At 49.7% G+C, this 22013-nt stretch overlaps 1 protein-coding gene across 1 annotated transcript; it reads right to left on the minus strand.

Moving 5' to 3' along the window:
* Positions 1–1101: 1101 nt before the first annotated feature.
* Positions 1102–9842, minus strand: LOC144943573 (uncharacterized). The gene is made up of 2 exons (XM_078871173.1): positions 9210–9842; positions 1102–1903 (listed from the first exon to the last, which is right to left on the minus strand). Exons 1-2 carry the CDS (start codon positions 9775–9777, stop codon positions 1158–1160), a joined length of 1314 nt encoding a protein of 437 aa, XP_078727299.1. The 5' UTR covers positions 9778–9842; the 3' UTR covers positions 1102–1157.
* Positions 9843–22013: the final 12171 nt, after the last annotated feature.

Genomic DNA, 22013 nt, shown 5'->3' on the forward strand with positions numbered 1-22013 from the left:
CCTAACCACACTAGCCACTCAGTCACTACCCCCACCCCTCACCACACTAGCCACTCAGTCACCACCCCCACCCCTCACCACACTAGCCACCCAATCACTACCCCCACCCCTCACCACACTAGCCACCCAGTCACTACCCCCATCCCTCACCACACTAGCCAGTCAGTCACTACCCCCACCCCTCACCACACTAGCCACCCAGTCACTACCCCCACCCCTCACCACACTAGCCACCCAGTCACTACCCCTACCCCTCACCACACTAGCCACCCAGTCACTACCCCCACCCCTCACTACACTAGCCAGCCAGTCACTACCCCCACCCCTCACCACACTAGCCACCCAGTCACTTCCCCCATCCCTCACCACACTAGCCAGTCAGTCACTACCCCCACCCCTCACCACACTAGCCAGCCAGTCACTACCTCCACCCCTCACCACACTAGCCACCCAGTCACTACCCCCACCCCTCACCACACTAGCCACCCAGTCACTACCCCCACCCCTCACCACACTAGCCAGTCAGTCACTACCCCCACCCCTCACCACACTAGCCAGCCAGTCACTACCCCCACCCCTCACCACACTAGCCAGCCAGTCACTACCCCAACCCCTCACCACACTAGCCACCCAGTCACTACCCCCACCCCTCACCACACTAGCCACCCAGTCACTACCCCCACCCCTCACCACACTAGCCAGTCAGTCACTACCCCCACCCCTCACCACACTAGCCAGCCAGTCACTACCCCCACCCCTCACCACACTAGCCAGCCAGTCACTACCCCCACCCCTCACCACACTAGCCACCCAGTCACTACCCCCACCCCTCACCACACTAGCCACCCAGTCACTACCCCCACCCCTCACCACACTAGCCACCCAGTCACTACCCCCACCCCTCACCACACTATCCAGCAGTGGCAGAGGTGGATCTATGCGTCCCAAACTTCAACCCTCTGTAGATACAGAGGTCCTAACATCACTCAACAACAATGGATGCACTTTATCCGATAATTACAGCATCAACCAAAATATCGAAGTGGGGTGGGGGTGGTGGAGGAGTGTGTTGGTGGTGGGGGTGTTGGCTTCGTCCTTCGTTGCCCCCCCGGACTGGTGGCCTGAGAGGTGGCGAGTGCGGGGGGCTTGTGCCGTGGCTACACAGCGGCGAGCTCCTGCAGGCCAGGGGTGGTGGCGGCGGCGGGCGAGAGCTGAACGAGCGAGACGTGGCGGTGTCGCGGTGCTGTCCCCCGCTCGTCCAACTCGAGCAGCGAGGCGAGCGCCACCTCGCTCTGGAGGAATCTCGCCGCCACGGCCGCCCGCTCTCCTCCCCAGACCTCTTCCTCCTCCCGCTGCTGCTGCTGCCGCTGCTTCACGTCGACGTCGGCCGTCGAGTGGCGGCAACGACAACAGCGGTGGGCTCGTCGCGCCGCGATGCCCTCGCCAAACTCCGCCTGCGTCTCGCAGCAGCAGCGGCGTCCCGGCCCGTCCGTGAACTCCGCACGGGCTCCCGCACAGCAGAGCTCCCTGCGACCGCACGGACCTCGCCGGGCCGGGCAGCAGGCGGCGGCGGCGACGTCGGCGGCGGCGATGGTGGCAGCGGTGGGGTGGTTCGCGCGAGCACAATCGTAACCGCTCGGGGCGAAACCGCGGTGGCTGACGGCGAGCGCGTCCGCCGTCCGGTGTCGCGCCTGGCGCTTGTACTTCATGCGCCGGTTCTGGAACCAGACCTTGACCTGGCGCTCGCTGAGGCGGAGCAGCGAGGAGATCTCGAGGCGCCGGGGCCGCCGGAGGTACCTGTTGAAGTGGAACTCCTTCTCGAGCTCGAGCAGCTGCGCGCTGCTGTAGGCGCTGCGCAGCCTCCGCGTCGTCGAGTCTCCGTCGGGAGGAGTCGCGCAGAGGTCTGTGGGAGGGGGGGGGGGGAGAAAAAGGGTGATCGTCCGAAACGTCAGCGGCCGTCGAGGTGACTTTCTGCTTGAGGCAGGCACTGGTGCTCGTTAGTACCTGACGACGGTTGCTTGTGTTGCAATCGAAGCGTCGTATTCTATTATTTAATTTATTTTATTTCTACGTCACTTCACCGAAAGAACCAAAGATAAATTCCTGCAGCCACGAAAGCTTCAGATCATGTATTGTCTTTTAAAAATGAATTTCTTCACAAAGGGTTAATAATTAATAATAAAAATAATTATTCATTGCTGGCTCTGCGACCCTGACCGCAACATCTGTGACAAAAGAGCTTCATAGCTCATCCGATTCCTCCGGGATCCACACAAGAAGCTGATTCTGCTGCCAGGGCTGTGATTGGCTACCACCGTGACACAGGGGATGGAGCCGGGAGCCACGTGGTTGTGGTGGTTGTGGTTGTGGTGGTGGTGGTGGTTGTGGTGGTTGTGGTGGTGGTGGTTGTGGTGGTGGTGGTCGTGATGTTGGTGGTGGTGGTTGTGGTGGTTGTGGTGGTGGTGGTGGTTGTGGTGGTTGTGGTGGTTGTGGTGGTGGTGGTTGTGGTGGTTGTGGTGGTTGTGGTGGTGGTGGTGGTGGTGGTGGTTGTGGTGGTTGTGGTGGTGTCTTGTCGCTCGCTTAGGACCGGGGTCTGCTTGGCTGCAGAACTCGGGAGTAATGCTCGTGGAGGACCTCATCAGATTCAGAATATTTATTTTATACTGGAGGCAATAAAGCTATTTTTCCACAGACGTCCAGCTGGGAGCAGGATAGAACGTTACAATACAAAGACACGATGGGAATGTAAAGTTTAGGAAAGGTAAGAAAATCACTTTAAAATATTAAAATAGAACTAGACATTTTGATAACAAAAAACTTAACTACACATATTTGGACCATCTTATTTGACAGGTACTATTCTACTTTACCGAGTGTTGACATCCCCAGCGTTTAACAGTACTCTCCTTTTTGTATTTGGATTGTCAACCAACACCGGGTACGACTTGTACAACTATTGTTCTCTTTTAGCCCCACCCCCCCCCCCAACACGTTCCATTCATTGGCTACCACATTCAGATAAGCCCCTCCCCTTCCCCCCTCAATTTGTATTTAAGAGCTCGTCTCTTGGAATTTTGCATCACTGGATATAGTAAATTTAGCTGTGACGGTCCCACCTGATGACGGAGACTTGTGTTGCCTCCGAAACGTCGTGATTTATAATTTTTATTTCTATTATTATTTCTATAATTTGTATTATTATTTATTTTTACCTACGTGGCTTTACCGAAAAAACCTAAGAGTATGAATCCTTGCAGTCACGAAAGCTTCAAATCTAGAATTAAACATTTTGATTTCAAATTTTCTTGCTGTGGTTTTCACACCTGATGATGATTGCTTGTGTTGCAGTCGAAACGTCGTGAGAATATTATTGTTTAATGTTTTTATTATTTTATTATTTCCCTTCTACGTGACTTTACCGAAAGAACCAAGAATATAAAAAACTAAACATATATTATTTTAACTCACCAGATAAAGCTCACTTGAGGTATTAACTTATTTCTCGTAAGCGACCTGCCCACAAATGATGGCTCAACAAAGTGGCTCATTCATCATGTCGGGCCAACTCTGAACACCCAACATCTCGAGGCACCAGCATCACTTCGAGCACGAATACCGCCACGGTGGCTAGGAGATGTTATCTCCCTCGCCTGGTGTGCAGGAGGTCGTGGGTTCGATCCTGACCCTGACACCTGCTGCTGTATTTTTGGAGTTTTGCGTGTCTCTCTCTCTGTCTCTCCCTGTGGTCGCGTGGATTTGTCTCCGGGTCCTCCGGTTTGTCCCCTCCACATTTAGAATCGACGTCGCGCGTTTGAAGAGTGTTTGACTGCGATACGGTTCCACGTGACCAGCCACTTCGTTGAGCTGTCATTTGTGGCTAGGTCGCTTTTGAGAATGAGCTAAATCGTTAAGTGGGCCTTACCTTTCGATTTAAAGCGTTCGTGACTGCAGGGATTCATCTTCTTGGTTCTTTCGGTAAAGTCACGTAGAAGGGAAATAATAAAATAATAAAACATAATAAAATACAATTCGCCACAACGCAAGCAGCCGTCCTCAGGTGAAGAACAGGTCTGTTAGATGCTGTCTTTCCGACAGACCTGTTCTGTCTTTCCGACAGACCTGTTCTTCACATGAGGACGGCTGCTTGCGTTGTGGTCGAAACCCGACACAGTCAAACACATTGGACTGTCAGGCGTAACAAGAGTTTACTTGCGGTTAAGTTGACTAATAGGCTGTGTATGTCTATTGTAATGTTTGTGAGTCTATGGGTCTCTGTGTATGTCTATTGTAATGTATGTGAGTCTATGGGTCTCTGTGTATGTCTATTGTAATGTATGTAAGTCTATGGGTCTCTGTGTATGTCTATTGTAATGTATGTGAGTATAGGGGTCTCTGTGTATGTCTATTGTAATGTATGTGAGTCTATGGGTCTCTGTGCATGTCTATTGTAATCTATCTGAGTCTATGGGTCTCTGTCTATTGGTCTGTATGTGAATCTGTGGCTCTCTGTGTTTGTTGGTCTCGATGTGACTCTGTGGGTCTCTACGTATGCCTATTGTGCTCTACATACCTCCATAGGTCTCTTTGTAATTCTCGGCGTCTATGTTTGCATATTGGTCTCTCTGTACGACTCTACGGATCTCTATGAATGTATATCGAATAAAGTTCTTTGGGTTCCCCAATGTAACTAATGCCGTGGGGAGGGTGGGGGGGGTAGTTTCCTGCTCGTGCTAATTTTCTTTTTTAAAGAGACCCAAAGTCTCCTTTGAAAACACAGCCTTCTGTCCTCAGTGGCCTCTTACCTGGTACGAAAGGTCATCCATCTCTCTCTCTCTGGCTCTCTGCTCCACGCGGCATCCCCCCCTCTCTCTCTTGCCCGTCCCTGTCTGTCTCTCGTGTTTATCTATCTATCTATCTGTGTCTTCGTCGCTCACTGCTGCCCACAAAAGTAATACCCCCTTTTGTTTCGAGGGGTGGGCGAACATCGCCGCTGAGGATGATTAATACGAGGTGCAGGGCACAACGGATGAACTTCTGTCGGGAGTGAAATAGCTCAGTGCACGCTACGCCTCGTTCACACATCCGTCCCTCCACGTGAAATATACACACGTTGTATATATATAAAACATTTATTTTTAAATCCTTTATATTAAGTTCACTTGCTTGCTTGCACGCTTACGACCGTGCAAATCTTTCGGTCGTTTTTTAACCCACTTCCCATGATCCAATCGAGCTGACATTTTGCACACAGACTCGTTGTGCGTGACAATTTATTTTGGTGAAATTTTCCCCCCAAAATGTTACACTTTTTAGGAAAAAAAAACGATATTTAATTACCAATTGCTTAATGGTGGCAGGCAATCATCTGACCCATAGGTGGCAGCCATCTCAAGCCAGAGGACGAGAAGACTCTAGCCGCCACGCATATAAAGGATGTATAGTGAAAAACTTTGTTTTTACGGGTTAATTTTTTTGTGTTTGTTTCGACCGCGTGGTGTATCAGCAGCGAGCAGAACTGCGGGTGTCTCGTATGGTTCGCTTGAATCAGTGGTGGTGGATGTCGAGATTCATGGTTATATATTAACGCGATCTAACCTGACAAACAAAACAAAACTCCCCTCCCTGTATTAGGGATGATATCGGTCGCGACAGCCTACGACTCCTGCTACTACTTAAACGGATGTCGAGTTGTTTACAGGCAAGGATCCCTGATTGTGATGATGATGATCTACATTCATTGTGACTACAGGCAAAGAGAGAGAGAGACACACACACAGAGCCCATCATAGAGTAACTGCAAGCATACGTACACGCATGTATACATGCATGTACGTATACTCTCCTCTGTGTACGTGCTTCATTTAACCGTCGCTTGCCAGTTATTTTATCTCCGTATTATTCCGTCGTGCTGTTCGGGTTGACGAGCCGTTGTTGTCGTCGTTGTTGTTGAGCATGTGTAAGGTCGCACTTGTTACACGCAGAGCGCTCGACACAAACCCAACCACAGTAGCTTTGCCGATCTCGACAAGCAGCGACAACCACCGTCACGACAACCCCCGCTCATCCTCGCAACAGCAGCAACAGCAGCAGCTGCAGCTGCAGCAGCGGCAGCTGCAGCGGCTGCAGCGGCAGCAGCAACAGCAGCAACGGCGGCGGCTTTCGGCTGCTCGCCGTCGAACAAAGGCGGCGGTCACCGCATCGCGCGGCGGCTTTCAGACGCGCTTCTGGGGCCGTCTGGAACGCCCTCTTCCTCCTTGCGAAAATACGAGGAAGCCACCGGGAGCGGTGGCGCGTTTGAATCTCGATTGAGAACTCATTTCTTTAGAAGTGCCTTTTGTGTTCAGTTTGTTAGGCCTTCTTCCCCCGCACCTCCGATTAGCACGGTTGGCTGCGTACGGCGCGAAAGAAGTTCAACGTACATACACGTGTCAACATCGTCACGAGAGACAAAGGCGGCCGGGCGTGGTGCTGGCCACCCACCCCCGCTTGTGCCGTGTCGGAATTCATAGGTGCTCGCTAACAGCGCTTGCCCGAAAAAAAGTCTGTTAAGGCTACACGGAAGGGGGGAGGGTGATCTTTGTATTTGTGGTTGAGCGAGTGTGTGTGGTTGAGTGTGTGTGGTTGAGTGAGTGTGTGTGTGGTTGAGTGAGTGAGTGTGGTTGAGTGTGTGTGGTCAAGTGAGTGTGTGTGGTTGAGTGAGTGTGTGTGTTTGAGTGAGTGTGTGGTTGAGTGAGTGTGTGTGTGGTTGAGTGTGTGTGTGTGGTTGAGTGAGTGTGTGAGTGTGGTTGAGTGAGTGTGTGTGGTTGAGTGAGTGTGTGTGGTTGAGTGAGTGTGTGGTTGAGTGAGTGTGTGTGTGGTTGAGTGAGTGTGTGTGTGGTTGAGTGAGTGTGTGTGTGGTTGAGTGTGTGTGTGTGGTTGAGTGAGTGTGTGAGTGTGGTTGAGTGAGTGTGTGTGGTTGAGTGAGTGTGTGTGGTTGAGTGAGTGTGTGGTTGAGTGAGTGTGTGTGTGGTTGAGTGAGTGTGTGTGTGGTTGAGTGTGTGTGTGTGGTTGAGTGAGTGTGTGAGTGTGGTTGAGTGAGTGTGTGTGGTTGAGTGTGTGTGGTTGAGTGAGTGTGGTTGAGTGAGTGTGTGGTTGAGTGTGTGTATGTGGTTGAGTGAGTGTGTGTGTGGTTCAGTGTGTGTGTGTGGTTGAGTGTGTGTGGTTGAGTGTGTGTGTGTGTGTGGTTGAGTGTGTGTGGTTCAGTGAGTGTGTGTGTGGTTGAGTGTGTGTGTATGTGGTTGAGTGTGTGTGTGTGTGTGGTTGAGTGTGTGGTTATACAGAACGTGACAGCTGTGGAGGAGTGATGGATCTGAAGAAAATACAAACCATGTCCCTCCTCCTACACCTCCTCCTCCACACACACGCGCGCACCGGGCAGTGATCACAATCATACTTCAATTCTGTCCCTTCTACCATCCATATGTCTATTGCCTCATTCTATATCCTGCCCCACCTCCCTATATTCTACTACGGCCTCTCTCCCTGTCGCTCTGTCTCCCGCATAGGCGCACCGTGCAACAGACATTCGCGGACGTTGTCTTTAGCCGTCAGCACTTTAGCACGAGCGTCAAACGCCTTCGTCGACGTCGGGATAAGTGTACAGAGGAGGTTACATCGGCAGGCGCGATATTGTTTGTGCGGCACGTTGAACTTCCTTTGCACCGTCACGAGCTGGATTGGTCGAACGTACTCGTGGTTAGTGGGATGCACTTGAAAAAAACATAAAGAGTCTTCGGAAGGCGGGCGATGCGGTGACCCCCTTTCTGCTGCGTCTTAATTGATGCACATGATGTTGCAAATGAGTTCTATGCAAATCGTGTATGCGCGTTGGACTTCTTTCGCACCGTACATAGCTAACCCCGCTCATCGGAGGTTCGGGGGAAGGAAAACAAACTAAACACACACGCAAAAAAACAGTTCCTAAAGAAACGAGTTTGCCAATCTAGATGATGATTTTTAAAGCGCATAGTTCCGGTGGCTTTCTCATATCGGAAGGCGGAAGAACGTTCCAGACGGCCGTAGAAGCGCGTCTGAAAGCGCCGCCTTTGTTCGATGGCGAGCAGCAAAAAGTCGCTGCTGCTGCTGCTGCTGCGAGAATGAGCGGTCATGAAACAGAGGAATGTGAACAATCAGTGTGGATGTGTTGCACGTGTCTGCGTGTGATTGTATGTGCGGAGCACCTAGCCTGGCACAAGCGCCGTGGTGACGTCCCCGCCACTTAGTGGTGAACGGTGGCTCTTGCCGTTTCATATATTCATGAGATGTATGTGTATGAGCTGTGTGTGTGAGCTGTATGTGTGTGTGTATGAGCTGTATGTGTGTATTGGATGTATGGCTGTGTATGAACTGTATGTGTGTGTGTGCATGAACTGTATGAGTGTGTGTGTGTATGTATGAGCTGTGTGTGTGTATGTGAGCTGTGTGTGTGAGCTGTAGATGTGTATGTGTGTATGAGCTGTATGTGTGTGTGTATGAGCTGTATGTGTGTGTGTGAGCTGTAGATGTGTGTGTATGTATGTATGTATGAGCTGTGTGTATGAGCTGTATGTGTGTATGAGCTGTGTGTGTGTATGAGCTGTATGACTGTGTATGAACTGTATGTGTGTTGTGTGTATGTATGAGCTGTAAGTGTGTGTGTATGAGCTGTATGTGTGTGCATGAGCTGTGTGTGTATGTGAGCTGTAAATGTGTATGTGTGTGTATGAGCTGTGCGTGTGTGTGTATGTGTGTGTATGAGCTGTGTGTGTATGAGCTGTGTGTGTATGAGCTGTATGTGTGAGCTGTATGTGTGTATGTATGTGTGTGTATGAGCTGTGTGTGCATGAGCTGTGTGTGTGTGTATGAGCTGTATGGGTGTATGTGTGTGCATGAGCTGTGTGTGTATGAGCTGTATGTGTGTGTGTATGTGTGTGTATGAGCTGTATGTGTGTATGTGTGTGTATGAGCTGTGTGTGTATGAGCTGTGTGTGTGTGTATGTATGTGTGTGTGTATGTATGTGTATGTGTGTATGTGTGTGTATGAACTGTATGTGTGTATGTGTGTGTATGAGCTGTGTGTGTATGTATGTGTGTGTGTATGTATGTGTGTATGTGTGTGTGTATGTGTATGTGTGTGTATGAGCTGTGTGTGTATGTGTGTGTGTATGTGTGTGCACGTCCATTGCCCTTACCGTGACCTCCTCCATCCCCGCTCCGCTCCGCTCGCTCTGCAGCTGCGATCATCCCGCGCGATTTCTTCCCTCCGCACTTCTTCGCTCGCATCCACGGGTAACCACCTCCACCACCACCTCCACCATCACCACCTCCCCCACCTCCACCATCACCACCACCGCCAGCCTCCTCCGCGCGAGTCGCGTTCTCCCCGCAACGTTTTCCAAAATCTTCTTTCGCGTGGCGACGGCGGCGGCGTCGGCATCGCCGACGTTGGCGTGAAGACGTCAACGACGACGTTGACGATGTTGTCTGGAGCGAAGGAGGTGATGGAAAAGGAGGATGATGATGATGCTGTTGATGATGCTGTTGTTGCTGTTGTTGCGGAGGAGGATGGAGAAGAGGTGGCGGTTGAGGATGAAAGTGTTCGCGAGGAGGAGGAGGAGGATGAGTAGGAGGTGGTGGAGGAGTGATTGATGATGATGGCGGCATCGCGGGGGGTATCGGAGTGAAACATTCGGCCAGAGTCGGCGTGCTGTTGATGAATCCAACCTCCGTCTCGTACACGGGGTGACAGCAGCAGCTCATTGCTCGTTGCGTGCGCTAAGGCCTCGCACGCTCTCAAACCACCACCACCTCCCCCCCTTTGTCACAGGGCGACAACAAAAAACGTGGCGAGCTGCTGCCTCTAAGTCCGCCAGTTGTCGGTGGCAGGGTCGCGGTGGAACGCAAAGCGCTGGGGGGGGGTGGGGGAGAGATGCAGTCCACTGGCGATGGGGTTTGTGGAACTTCTTCGATGGTTCCGTGGAACTTCTTGGATGGGTTTGTGGAGCTTCGAGAGTTTGTGGAACTTGTTGGATGGGTTTGTGGGATTTCTTCGAGGGTTTGTGGAACTTGGATGCGACCACGCAGTCGTTGAACAGCAACGAGAAGGTTTGTTCAACTGTCCGGTCGTTGTTGTTGTTGTTGGGTGATCGTTGACTGTTGTGCGACTGGTGTGCCTATTGTGCGGCTGTTACGACGACTGTTGTTGCGTCACTTGCTGTGTCGTCGCATCTAAAAGTCAATATGTACGACTTAACAAACAAGCTTGCTGTACAAGTTGCACGTATGTGTTTGCATGTGTGTACATGTGTGTATCTATGGATGTATGCGTCTCGCTGTTGTGTGCGTGTGTGTGAATGAGTTGTGAGTTTGTGAATTCGCGTGCGTATTTTTACGTATGTACATGTGTGTGTGTGTGTGTCTTTGTATATTGTACCTCTGTACAACCCTCGCCCCAACAGTCTGCTAAATGTTATTCGGGAGATATTTGTCTATGTAGCTATGTGTGTACTATGTATGCATGCGCGCGTGTGTTATTGTGCATGAATAGATACATGTGCTCAGATTGTGTGAATGTATATATTACGTGGTGTGCATACCCATCGTGTATGTATCGCGCGTGCACACAGATGTGTGTGGTGTATGCGTGCTGCAGTTTGTGTGTGAATACACGTGTGTGTGTGTGTGTGTATTTGTAGTACCACTTAAAACGTGTGTGTGTGTGCGAATGTGTTTACGCGTACGTGCCGTGTGCACAACCTACACGTGTGTACATGTGAACTGTGTTCGTGAGTACGCGATCATATTTACGCACTTTATCTGTCGTAGGTAATGTACGCGTATGTGCATCTTATAATTGTTGTATAATTCTGTGGTGTGTGCGTTATTAACATGATGCGCATGTGAAAAGGAATATATTTGTATGCATTTGTATCTTAAAATATTGTGACCTGCACATATAGTATTTGCAGATTATATAGAACTATTGTGTGTAGGACTACTGCATATATATGAGTATGTATATGATATTTAAATAAATGTTTAAAAAACCTATTATACTACATGATAACATGCATACGTGAATATTACTAATATCCAAACGCGCATGATGGCATGTATACACACGACACTTAACGAAATAATTATGGAACACACATGTGGCGACATACATATATGTAAATGGAACATGTGAACCTACAACGCATTCCAAAGACAAAGGTGCCCCTGTAGTATTTTTGTTCCAGGATGCTGTGGGCAAGTGCTGTTTGCGAGCACCTATCACGGCCGGACCGGCGCACGAGTGGGTGGTGTGGCCACCACGCCCGGCCGCCTTTGTCTCCCCAGTGCTGATATTTTACACATCGCACCAGGTACTTGATTTAAGGCTGAGTCTACCTAGGGGGTCGGGGGAGGCCCACGATTGGTTCAGATATTCGCCACTGATGCTAGCCGTGAGCGGGCATCGAACTGAGGTAGCCGGGTTCGTAGCGCAGTGCGCTAACCACTACCCCACCGCTCCCCACAAACCCTACACACGTGTGCACATATGTTGCATGTAAACACCACACTACAAACTTCGCATGCCAAAGTAATGCCGCCCTCCGCAATCTATGCGCCACGCTAATTAACCGCATATATATAAGCTGCGCGAGTATGAGCGTGCTTATGAGATGCATGAACAACTACACGTACGATTAGTATCTAAATCTCCACGTATACACGTACATATAAATACATAGACAAAGACTCCCCGTACAGCCCTCCACAGGCTGTGGGGCAAGAGCTGTGAGCGAGCGCCTACGTGAAGGCGGGGACGGCACAACAAGGACAAGCAAGTAGCCAAGCACCACGCCCGGCCGCCTTTGTCTCCCTCCCACATGTACCCACGCTACCGCAGATAGGACATTCTTAAGTGACGAAACGGAATAGTATATTTTGACACTACACCGCAACTCAGACTCAATGCCACGCAAACGCGTGTTCGTACGGTGCGTGTGCGTACACTTTACAATTCCTAAACAACAACAACAACATTCGCCACTAAGCGGCAATTCATAAACACGCGCGCACCGTAACGCACTCTCACCGAAACGCGACAGAAATCACACGGCCCCCATCGTCCTTGCACCGCTCTTAATTAATTAGCACGCAGGACAAGAGAGCGAGAGAGAGAGCGAGGGAGAGGGAGAGAGCGAGGGAGGGAGAGAGAGCGAGAGAGAAAGAGTTCACGAGTCGCGGGTGTGCGCAGCGAATGCCGACGAAGAGTGATTAATATCGATGGCGCGCTCAGCTCGCTTGCGCTGAAGTGGCTCAGCGTGCGATAAATGAATTCGTGACCAACCCGTGACGAAACTGCACCGCCAACTCGCAGTCACGTGCCTGTAGCCATAGACCCAATAGGGGAGAGAATGCGGAGAGAGAGAGAGCGAGCGAGCGTGTGTGTGAATGTCTATCCTGTAGACAAGACAGAGTGCGTTGTGCTCGTGTGTGTGTGTGCGTTTGAATAGACTTTGACTCGAGCGGCAGGCTCGTGGTTAAGCGGCACTTCGCTACAAAACTGCAGGGACAATTGCAGCCACCCGAGTTTGATTTCCGCTCAGGGGAAAACTCCGACCAGACGATAGCGGAATGCCTGGGCCTCCCCCTAGGTCGACTCAGCCTTTAAATTCGTACCAATACGGTAGAAGAAAAAAAAATCAACATTGGGGAGACAAAGGCGGCCGGGCTTGGTGCGCTGTCTGCGGCCTTCCGAGGGGCTGCGGGGAATCCCCGTGCGCATTGTTCAGCCATCGTGGGTGGAATGCCGAGGATCGTGTTTGATTAGCCGATGTACCTCGTGTAAGACCATCAGCAGTGGGCGATGGCCTCCCCAAGCCATCTCCATCGCCATCATCACCACCACCAACCACGGTCAATCCACTGCTGCTGGATGATGGGCCCCCGCACGCCGTCGCTCCACATCTCTTGACGATCCTGCGACGTGACGGCTGATGTTCGTCGTCGGCCGTGGTCCTTCCACCTTTACCTTCCAAGTTCCTGCCCAAGCCCATGGCGGCACTTGTAGTAGACGCTTCACGCCACGTGCTGTGCGCGTGCCGGTACACGTGCCGGTACACGTGCCCCGGTACAAGTGCGCACGTACCGAGCCGACGGGGTGAGAGTTCTGAAAGCGCGGAGTGAGCGGAGCTTTAAGAGTATTGCCATCCGGTGAGTATGGGTATATGCACATACATGTACACGCGTGTACACGTGTGCCATGCGTACGTACATCCACCACGAACACTCATCCATGTACACGCATACATCCGTACATGCACACATGATCATGCATACAAACACGTGCAATTCTCTCTTGCGAAATAGACGTATATGGTCTCTTCTCAATGGGTATTTAGTTAATATTTAGTTTTGCATTAACGGTAACACAACCTTTAAAAAAAGGTTATGTTCTTCTCCCGAGCATATAGAGAGCAAAAAAAAACATCGCAAGGTAAACTTTTAAAACTAAGAAATTGTAGCAATATAAATGTTAATCACACGTGGCGACTTTTCGGTAACCGCGTAAATCGATTGTGCAAACGGTTACCGATTATAGTTGTACCGGTTATCGGTTCGTCATCACTCGTTGCAGATAGAGGCCGTTCATGCGAGATACCCTATCCGAGCCTGGGAGTCACGCTCATTTACGTCTGTGAAACATTGTGTGCGTATCATCATCGTCGTCGTCGTTATTTGTAAGTTTGTTAATCACATCGCTTGACTCGCGTCATCGCAACGAACTACCACAGAGTCCACTTCAAGTGACCATTCGGACCGGAAGGAACTCAGGGGAGGGGGGGGGGGGCGCCCTTTGCTATCGATTATGTTTTCGCTCATGAATCTGCTGATAAATATATGAATACAGAGAGGTCCGCAGAGCGCGGGCAATAATCATTATTGGTGGTCGCGCCGGCTCCTGACCGCTCTTGCTGCTGCTGCTGCTGCTGCCTCCCCCGCTCGTCTGTGGTTCCTCATCCTCCTCTTCCTGGTGACCCCGAGTGGTCCCTTCTCTCTCTCTCTCTCTTTAGCTACACGAGTGAGCGAACACGAAAACAAAGAAATGTAATTAATAGTAAATGATATTTTGATTTAAAGCTTTCGTGACTGCAGGGATTCATATTCTTGGTTCTTTCGGTAAAGTCACGTAGAAGGGGAATACTATTTATATTATTTTATTATTTCCCTTCTACGTGACTTTACCGAAAGAACCAAGAATAGTAATAATATTATATACGTTGAACTTCTTTCGCACCGTACGTGGCCAACAGTGCTAACCGGAGCTTAGGACACCAACACTAAACATGAGAAAAAAAAAACCCCCCAGCAAATACGACTCGGTGTTATTATGGATTGCGGTGTAGAGAAAATAGACTGACCCCGTTCGTAGGACGGGCTGGCTGCCACCTGCTTGCTTGCCTGCAGCTCACTCACTCTCTCTGAAACTTCCTTATCGTGATCGTTTAAGAACCTTCCTCATCAAAGACGAGTAGGTTTTCTAAAAGGGCACGAGAAATCATTGTACAACTGTAACTCTGTCTCCCTCTGCGTGTATATTGATACTGAATGTATTTAAAACTTCGGAAGCAGGAACACGTATTTGAATCGGCCTCCACGTCGTATGGATGCTGCTATTGTATCACTGAGCCATTGTCTATTCCACTGCTGGATGAAAGTCCTCTGGCCATGCCGCCGTCATCCGTTCCACGTGGCGGGCACGCGCCTGCACATTGGCCGATCCCAGTCGCTCCATCTCCTTGCAACGGACGTCCGAGTATATTGATTGAGACAAATAACTTGAACGTTCTCAGTCATGAAAGTAATCGATGTATATTTAAGCGGCGTTAATGAAATGTGTGCGTAATTATTCAGCGCGGGACTGTATTCCGTGTTTTTGACGATGCGTTGCGTAGTGAAAGCGCACTAACTAATTCGTTTATTTTTCTTTATTTCGTCAAAGTTTTTAAAACTATAGTCAAGCGCCTGGAGTGCGGGCGTTCTATAAATATGTATAAAATATAAGATGAGATTATAGTTTAGTGGTGCTCGTAATAAGTGCCGTAACAATTATTGTATTCGGTAAAACTATTTTTGAAAGTCACGAAATTTGAGTTAAATATCTCGGTTAGCATCGAGACTCCGTGTGGGCCTTCCTAGGTAAATACATAATATTATATATTTTTTATTCTTGTTTGTATTATTACTACTTACCAATAGTCATTGAAGTACATAGCGTGGCACGCGTTCTATCACGAGATACAAAACAATCCCGTACCGAGTTGGGGTATTACCGCACAGGCTCGTGAGAGTTGGTCACAGCGGGGCCTTGGGTGTAGGGGAGGTCCTTCATCCAGCAGTGGAGCGACCGTGGATCATGACGATGACGTAGAGTAACTAGCCCGAAGTGGGCCTTCATCCAGTAGTGGAGCGACCGTGGCTCATGATGATGGTATTGATGATGATAGTGCAAAGTAAATCCCCCGAATCTCCCCGATGCGTGTTCTGCTTGTAACGGCAGTGCTGTTTGGCACGATGCCCGAAGTTTCGCTCCAAACAACAACAAAGTGGAATATGAAACTTGAATTGAAATCGCGCGGCGGGTTTTCTCCGGCTGCTCCGATGACCACCTCCTCCCACGTCAATAATGACAACAATCTCGTCATCCCCGAATCGCCTGGCAACATCTCAAGGTACGAGTCGAACTTCCCGAATGGAGATGCGTGCGCGTGCGTGTACGATACAAAAGACAAAGATCCCCCGTATAGCCTTTGTACAAACTCTTCGGGCAAGTGCTTTTACCGACCCTATGAAGGCTGACACGGCGCACAAAGGGGGGTGGGGTGGCGTGGCTAACACACCACTACCGCCCGCCTTTGTATCCCCCAGTGTATCCCGTGGTTGAATCAGCCCCGCAGAAGGCCCCAGAACTCTTTCAGACAATCAATCGCATGCCCACGATGTTCGTGAGTCGAGTCTCTGCGTTCGAGTCTCTGCGTTCGTAGCGTAGTGGCGCTAACCGCTGCGCCACCGCTCCCGCCCGCACACACACACACGCGAATAAACACCCCTATGCGCGCGCGTAAATTCACAATCGCCGAATATTTCTTCGCAGGGTTCTGTCTTCACGACTGAAGTTTTAAACGAGTTTCGCAGTCGAAGCGTCATCAAGATAACGCTCCCGCAGAGCGGAAGCTATCAAGTACAAGATTTGAACTTCCGCAGTTGTAGATATGAACTCATAGTCCACGATTGCCCTCGACTATTAAGTTAACCGAATGAGTAATGGGGAACAGTTTTGAAATATATATATAAATCCAGCTAAGGTTATATTTCTGTGTTTAGTTTAAAAGTTGTTTCAATGTGCGTTCTAATAATAATAAACCACACTGCACCACGCTGATCAGTGTGAGTTGAAGCCAATTATAGGTCTCTGTCAGTCTGTTCGTCTCGATGTGAGTCTATGTTTCTCTGTGTGACTCCATGGGTCTTTGTGTCAGTCTATGGGTCTCTGTATGAGTCGCTGTGTCCGTCTGTAGGTCTCAATGTGAGCCTATGGGTCTCTGTACGTCTATGGGTCTCTATACGAGTCTATGTATCTCTGTGTGAGTGTATGGGTCTCTGTGTCAGTCTATGGGTCTCTGTGACAGTCTATGGGTCTCTGTGTGCATCGATGCGTCTCTATTAGTCTCCGGTTCTGGGTTCTCGATACAAGTCTATGGGTTTCTCTGCGAGTCTATGGGTCTCGATGTAAGCCACGATAACGATATGTGATAATGATAACAATTGACAGCACTTTGTCGATCTACTGCTAAATGAAGACCCCCCCCCCCTCCCACGCCGTGTCGATCATGGGGGGTGTTTGACCATACTTCACCATGCTGACTAATACGGATTGTCGGAGATGCCCATAGACTCAACAATACCCATAGACTCAACACTGCCCATAGACTCAACACTGCCCATAGACTCAACACTACCCATGGACTCAACACTACCTATGGACTCAACACTACCCATGGACTCAACACTGCCCATGGACTCAACACTACCCATGGCCTCAACACTACCCATGGACTCAACACTACCCATAGACTCAACATTACCCATAGACTCAACACTGCTCATAGACTCAACACTACCCATAGACTCAACACTGCTCATAGACTCAACATTACCCATAGACTCAACACTACCCATAGACTCAACACTACCCATAGACTCAACACTGCCCATAGACTCAACACTGCCCATAGACTCAACACTGCCCATAGACTCAACACTACCCATAGACTCAACACTACCCATAGACTCAACACTGCCCATAGACTCAACACTGCCCATAGACTCAACACTGCCCATAGACTCAACACTACCCATAGACTCAACACTGCCCATAGACTCAACACTACCCATAGACTCAACACTACCCATAGACTCAACACTGCCCATAGACTCAACACTACCCATAGACTCGACACTGCCCATAGACTCAACACTACCCATGGACTCAACACTGCCCACAGACTCAACACTACCCATAGACTCAACACTGCCCATAGACTCAACACTGCCCATAGACTCAACACTACCCATGGACTCAACACTGCCCATAGACTCAACACTGCCCATAGACTCAACACTGCCCATAGACTCAACACTGCCCATAGACTTAACACTGCACATAGCCTCAACACTGCCCATGGACTCAACACTGCCCATAGACTCAACACTGCCCATAGACTCAACACTGCCCATAGACTCAACACTGCCCATAGACTCAACACTACCCATAGACTCAACACTACCCATGGACTCAATACTACCCATGGACTCAACACTACCGATAGACTCAACACTGCCCATAGACTCAACACTACCCATAGCCTCAACACTGCCCATAGACTCAACACTGCCCATGGACTCAACACTGCCCATGGACTCAACACTGCCCATAGACTCAACACTACCCATAGACTCAACACTGCACCTCCGATTAACATGGTTGGCTACGTACGGTGTGCTAAAGAAGACCAACATACACACATAGGAGACTTAGTTGAACACGGAGGCTTTCGCGATCAACATTTTCCAAAACAGAGGGTCTTTTGTGTGTTAGATCGCGTAAATATAAATGTGTCGTTAAAACCGCCACCACCCGACACAGACAATCAGTAATATTTGGCACATATTTCCGTGGCAAACATTTACGCAAGCTAACCCCCGCCCCCCCCCCCCAAAAAAACCCCTCTTATGCGCAGGCATCTTAACGTTTCGGGAAATGACCCTTTCTCAGTACGCGCCGCGTGTGTGTCTTGAGTGCTCACTTTGAAGTGGCTTCTCTTTGTGCTGCGCCTCGAGGGAGGCTGAGGGAGTGGGTGTTTAATGGGGATGTGGGGGGGGGGGGTCTGACAGCCCCCGCGTGTGTGTACATGTGTGTGTGTGCATGTGTGTGTGTGTACTTGTGTGTGTACGTGTGTGTGTGTGCATGTGTGTGTGTGCATGTGTATGTGCAGGCATGTGTGTGCATGTGTGTGTGTACATGTGTGTGTGCAGGCATGTGTGTGCATGTGTGTGTACATGTGTGTGTGCAGGCATGTGTATGTGTGTGTGCATGTGTATGTGTGCATGTGTGTGTGCATGTGTGTGTGTGTTCATGTGTGTGTGTGCATGTGTGTGTGCATGTGTGTGTGTGTGTGCATGTGTGTGTGCATGTGTGTGTGCAGGAATGTGTGTGTGCATGTGTGTGTACATGTGTGTGTGTGCATGTGTGAGTGTGCATGTAGGGGAGCGGTAGTGTAGTGGTTATCGCGCTGTGCTGTGAACCCGGCGACACGGGTTCGATTCCCGCTCACGGCCAACGCCAGTGACGATTACCTGAACCGGTCCTGGGCCTCCCCCTCGGTCGACTCGGCCTTAAAAAAATAGTACCTGGTGCGAGATGTGTAAACATCGCCACTGGGGAGACAAAGGCGGCCGGGCGTGGTGCTGGCCAACCCCCACCACCCTCGTGTACACGATACGCGCATTCATAGGTGCTACTCGCTAACGGCACTTGCCCCGACAGTCTATTAAAGGCTACGGGGATCTTTGTCTCGTATCTGTAATAGCACACGTGCCCGTGTTTCGTTGTTCAACAGGCTGATCAATCAGTTGGTCATTTCCAGAGTCAAGCAACGGGCGGGTCGTCATTGCGAGAGGTTGATGTACCGAGCAGAGCTTCATTGCAAGTTGTGTGTAGATCTTTTACTAAAGGTTAACCACAATTCATTTGCTGGCGTTGCTGCTGCTGCTGTTGTTGCGTTGGCAGTGCGACAAAAGCACAAATAACAACATCAACAAACTCAACACATTCTTCATTAACACTATTGTGTGGCCTTAAAACAGATATGTATACAAGTCGAGTGCAAGTTAAACTCTAAAAAACATAAAACTTTAATTTTACCGTGGAAGGCGCATTGAGAAGCGACTTGGCCACAGCTGATAGCTCAACGAAGTGGCTTATCATCATCACCACGTGGGAATGTACAGCAGTAGCCAAACACTCTAAACGCGTGATGTTGATTCTGAATGTGGAGGAAAAATAACAAAGGACAAAATATACAACAGGCGTCAAGGGTCGGGATCGAACCCACGACCTCCTGTATACGAGGCGAGGGAGTTAACAGCTCACCACCGCGGCGCTCAAGTTAAGCGAAGTCTCCAATCTGTATTAACTTTCATTCCTCCGACCTCTCTATGTATGTGCTATGATGAAGGGTCATTGTCTGAAACGTCGCATATTATATATGTTTTCTCTAACACCCACAGCGCTATTGACAAATGTGCTGCGTGTTTTTTTTTATTCATTTAAATGCAACTCGGCCAGGAGACAACATCGCTTTAAACGAAGTTAATTATCTTATTTTATTACAATTGTCTTGAACGCGAACATATCCACCAGGACGCATCTACAGTGATATTGAGTGTTGTGCTAAAAAAATACCCCTTCAATATTAACAGCTATATAGTAGTATACATTTAGCTTTTTTGTATTTTTCTATATATCATATATTTGTTTGACTGTGTGTTCTAACGTGCATGTATTGCCTACATCTCTTAAACAAACTCGCTTAAACAAATACTGCTGCTTGATAACGTTGGTCTGGACATATACTGAAATAGGCTGATGGACTTACACTTTTGATTTAGGTATACGCACTACTGGCATCAATCTCTTGCGAATGACGAAGGGATATTGCCCGAAACGTCAGCCTCATGTGGACGTTCCCTTTTAAGGCCTCATAACACGGACGGTGTCACATTTGTATTTATTTTCACGTGGTAACATTGCATGATCTCTGATTTCGTTTAACTTTATAGAGAACACAAGAAGCGGTTCAAAGTTTCTAAGCAGCATGCGCGCGTCTTTGAAAAACAAACAAAAAAACATTCAGAAAGAAACTGACGCTTTTAGTTAGCAGGATAACGAGCTTTTAATACGCGTAGCCTAATCGGCCATTCCATTCGTGTGGCATTATGCAACGTATTCATTGTTTAGCAACGCGATTGTGTGTCAATCCACTGCTGGATGAAGGCGTGGGGGGGGGGGAAGCTTGTGATTGGAGGATATTTAACCATACTTCACCACGCTGGTCAAGCGCCGGTTGGTGAAGGTGATGACTCTTGTTGGGTTTGTTCCTTGTGGAGGCATAACGGCGACTTTCGTGGTGTTGCAACAAGCATTCGTGTCACGTGTCTGGCATGTTATGATCGCTCGAATAAATTTGAGTAGATGCCCGATACGTGTTGCGTCGTATTTGTGGGCAGCGGTGGCGTAGTGGTTACTCATCCTGCGACAACGCATACACGACACAAAGACACACACACGCGCGTATATATATACACACACACACAAGAAATACAATGATCCCCCGTATAGCCTCAACAGACTGTTGGGGCAAGTGCTGTTAGCGAGCACCTATGAAGGCCGGCATGGCACACGAGGGGGTGGGTGGTCAACACCACGCCCGACCGCCTTTGTCTCTCCACACCAGGTACTCATTTGAGGTTGAGTCGATCTAGGGGTAGACCCAGGACCGGTTAAGATAATCGTCACTGGGTGATGGCCGTGAGCGGGAATCCAACTCGCGTCGCCGGATTCGTAGCGCAACGCGCTAACCGCTACCCCACCGCTCCCCACACACACCACACACACGTGCGCGTCTAAACACACATGCACACGCGTACAATCACACACACACACATGCTGCATACACACACAAGAACAAACACACACGCACATACACTCACACAAGTTAAACCGGTTTCAGGGATCCCCCAATGCAGTACGTACCTAGGTCCACTCAGCCGCTAAACGAACGGGCAGGTGCAGTGTATAACAATATCAGCGCTGGGGGAGACAAAGGCGGCCGGGTAGGCGTGGTTTTATCTTTATTTCTGGCCACCACCACCACCAAACCACCACCACCAAACCACGGCTCTCCATCCACAGCCCATTTCGCCCGGTTATTCATTCACAGACATCATGGGCTGGCTCACAGCGGCAGCAGCACTTGTCCCAACGGCCTGTGCGAGGCTACACGGGGGGTCTTTGTCTGCTGTGTTCTTGCGTTCGCAACCCCGAGCGCACCCCCACGCGCACTGCCCCGCACGAAATGGCGTCTTTAAGCACGACGTCTCTCTCTCTCTCTCTGCGTGTGTGAGCAGTCGAGACAGACCCCCTTGCATGAGCATTCTCATCACAATGTAGGAAGTTTACGATCGCCTCTCAAGAAATCATGTTTTGTGGGGTGGGGGGGGCAGGTCAGTGCTGTTAGCGAGCACTTATTAAGCACCTCCGATTAGCACGGTTGGCTACGTACGGTGCGAAAGAAGTTCAACATACATACTACCTATAGACTCAACACTGCCCATAGACTAAACACTGCCCATAGACTCAACACTGCCCATAGGCTCAACACTGC

This window comes from Lampetra fluviatilis, chromosome 31 (assembly GCF_964198595.1).
Source record: "Lampetra fluviatilis chromosome 31, kcLamFluv1.1, whole genome shotgun sequence".
Classification (NCBI taxonomy): Eukaryota; Metazoa; Chordata; class Hyperoartia; order Petromyzontiformes; family Petromyzontidae; genus Lampetra; species Lampetra fluviatilis.

Excerpts from the sequence above, each read along its gene's own strand:
- LOC144943573 (XM_078871173.1), bottom strand. The coding sequence starts at position 9,777 with ATGAGCTGCTGCTGTCACCCCGTGTACGAGACGGAGGTTGGATTCATC. Across the intron at positions 1,904-9,209 it reads CGGGGATGGAGGAGGTCACG|ACCTCTGCGCGACTCCTCCC; the intron begins GTAAGGGCAATG and ends CCCCTCCCACAG.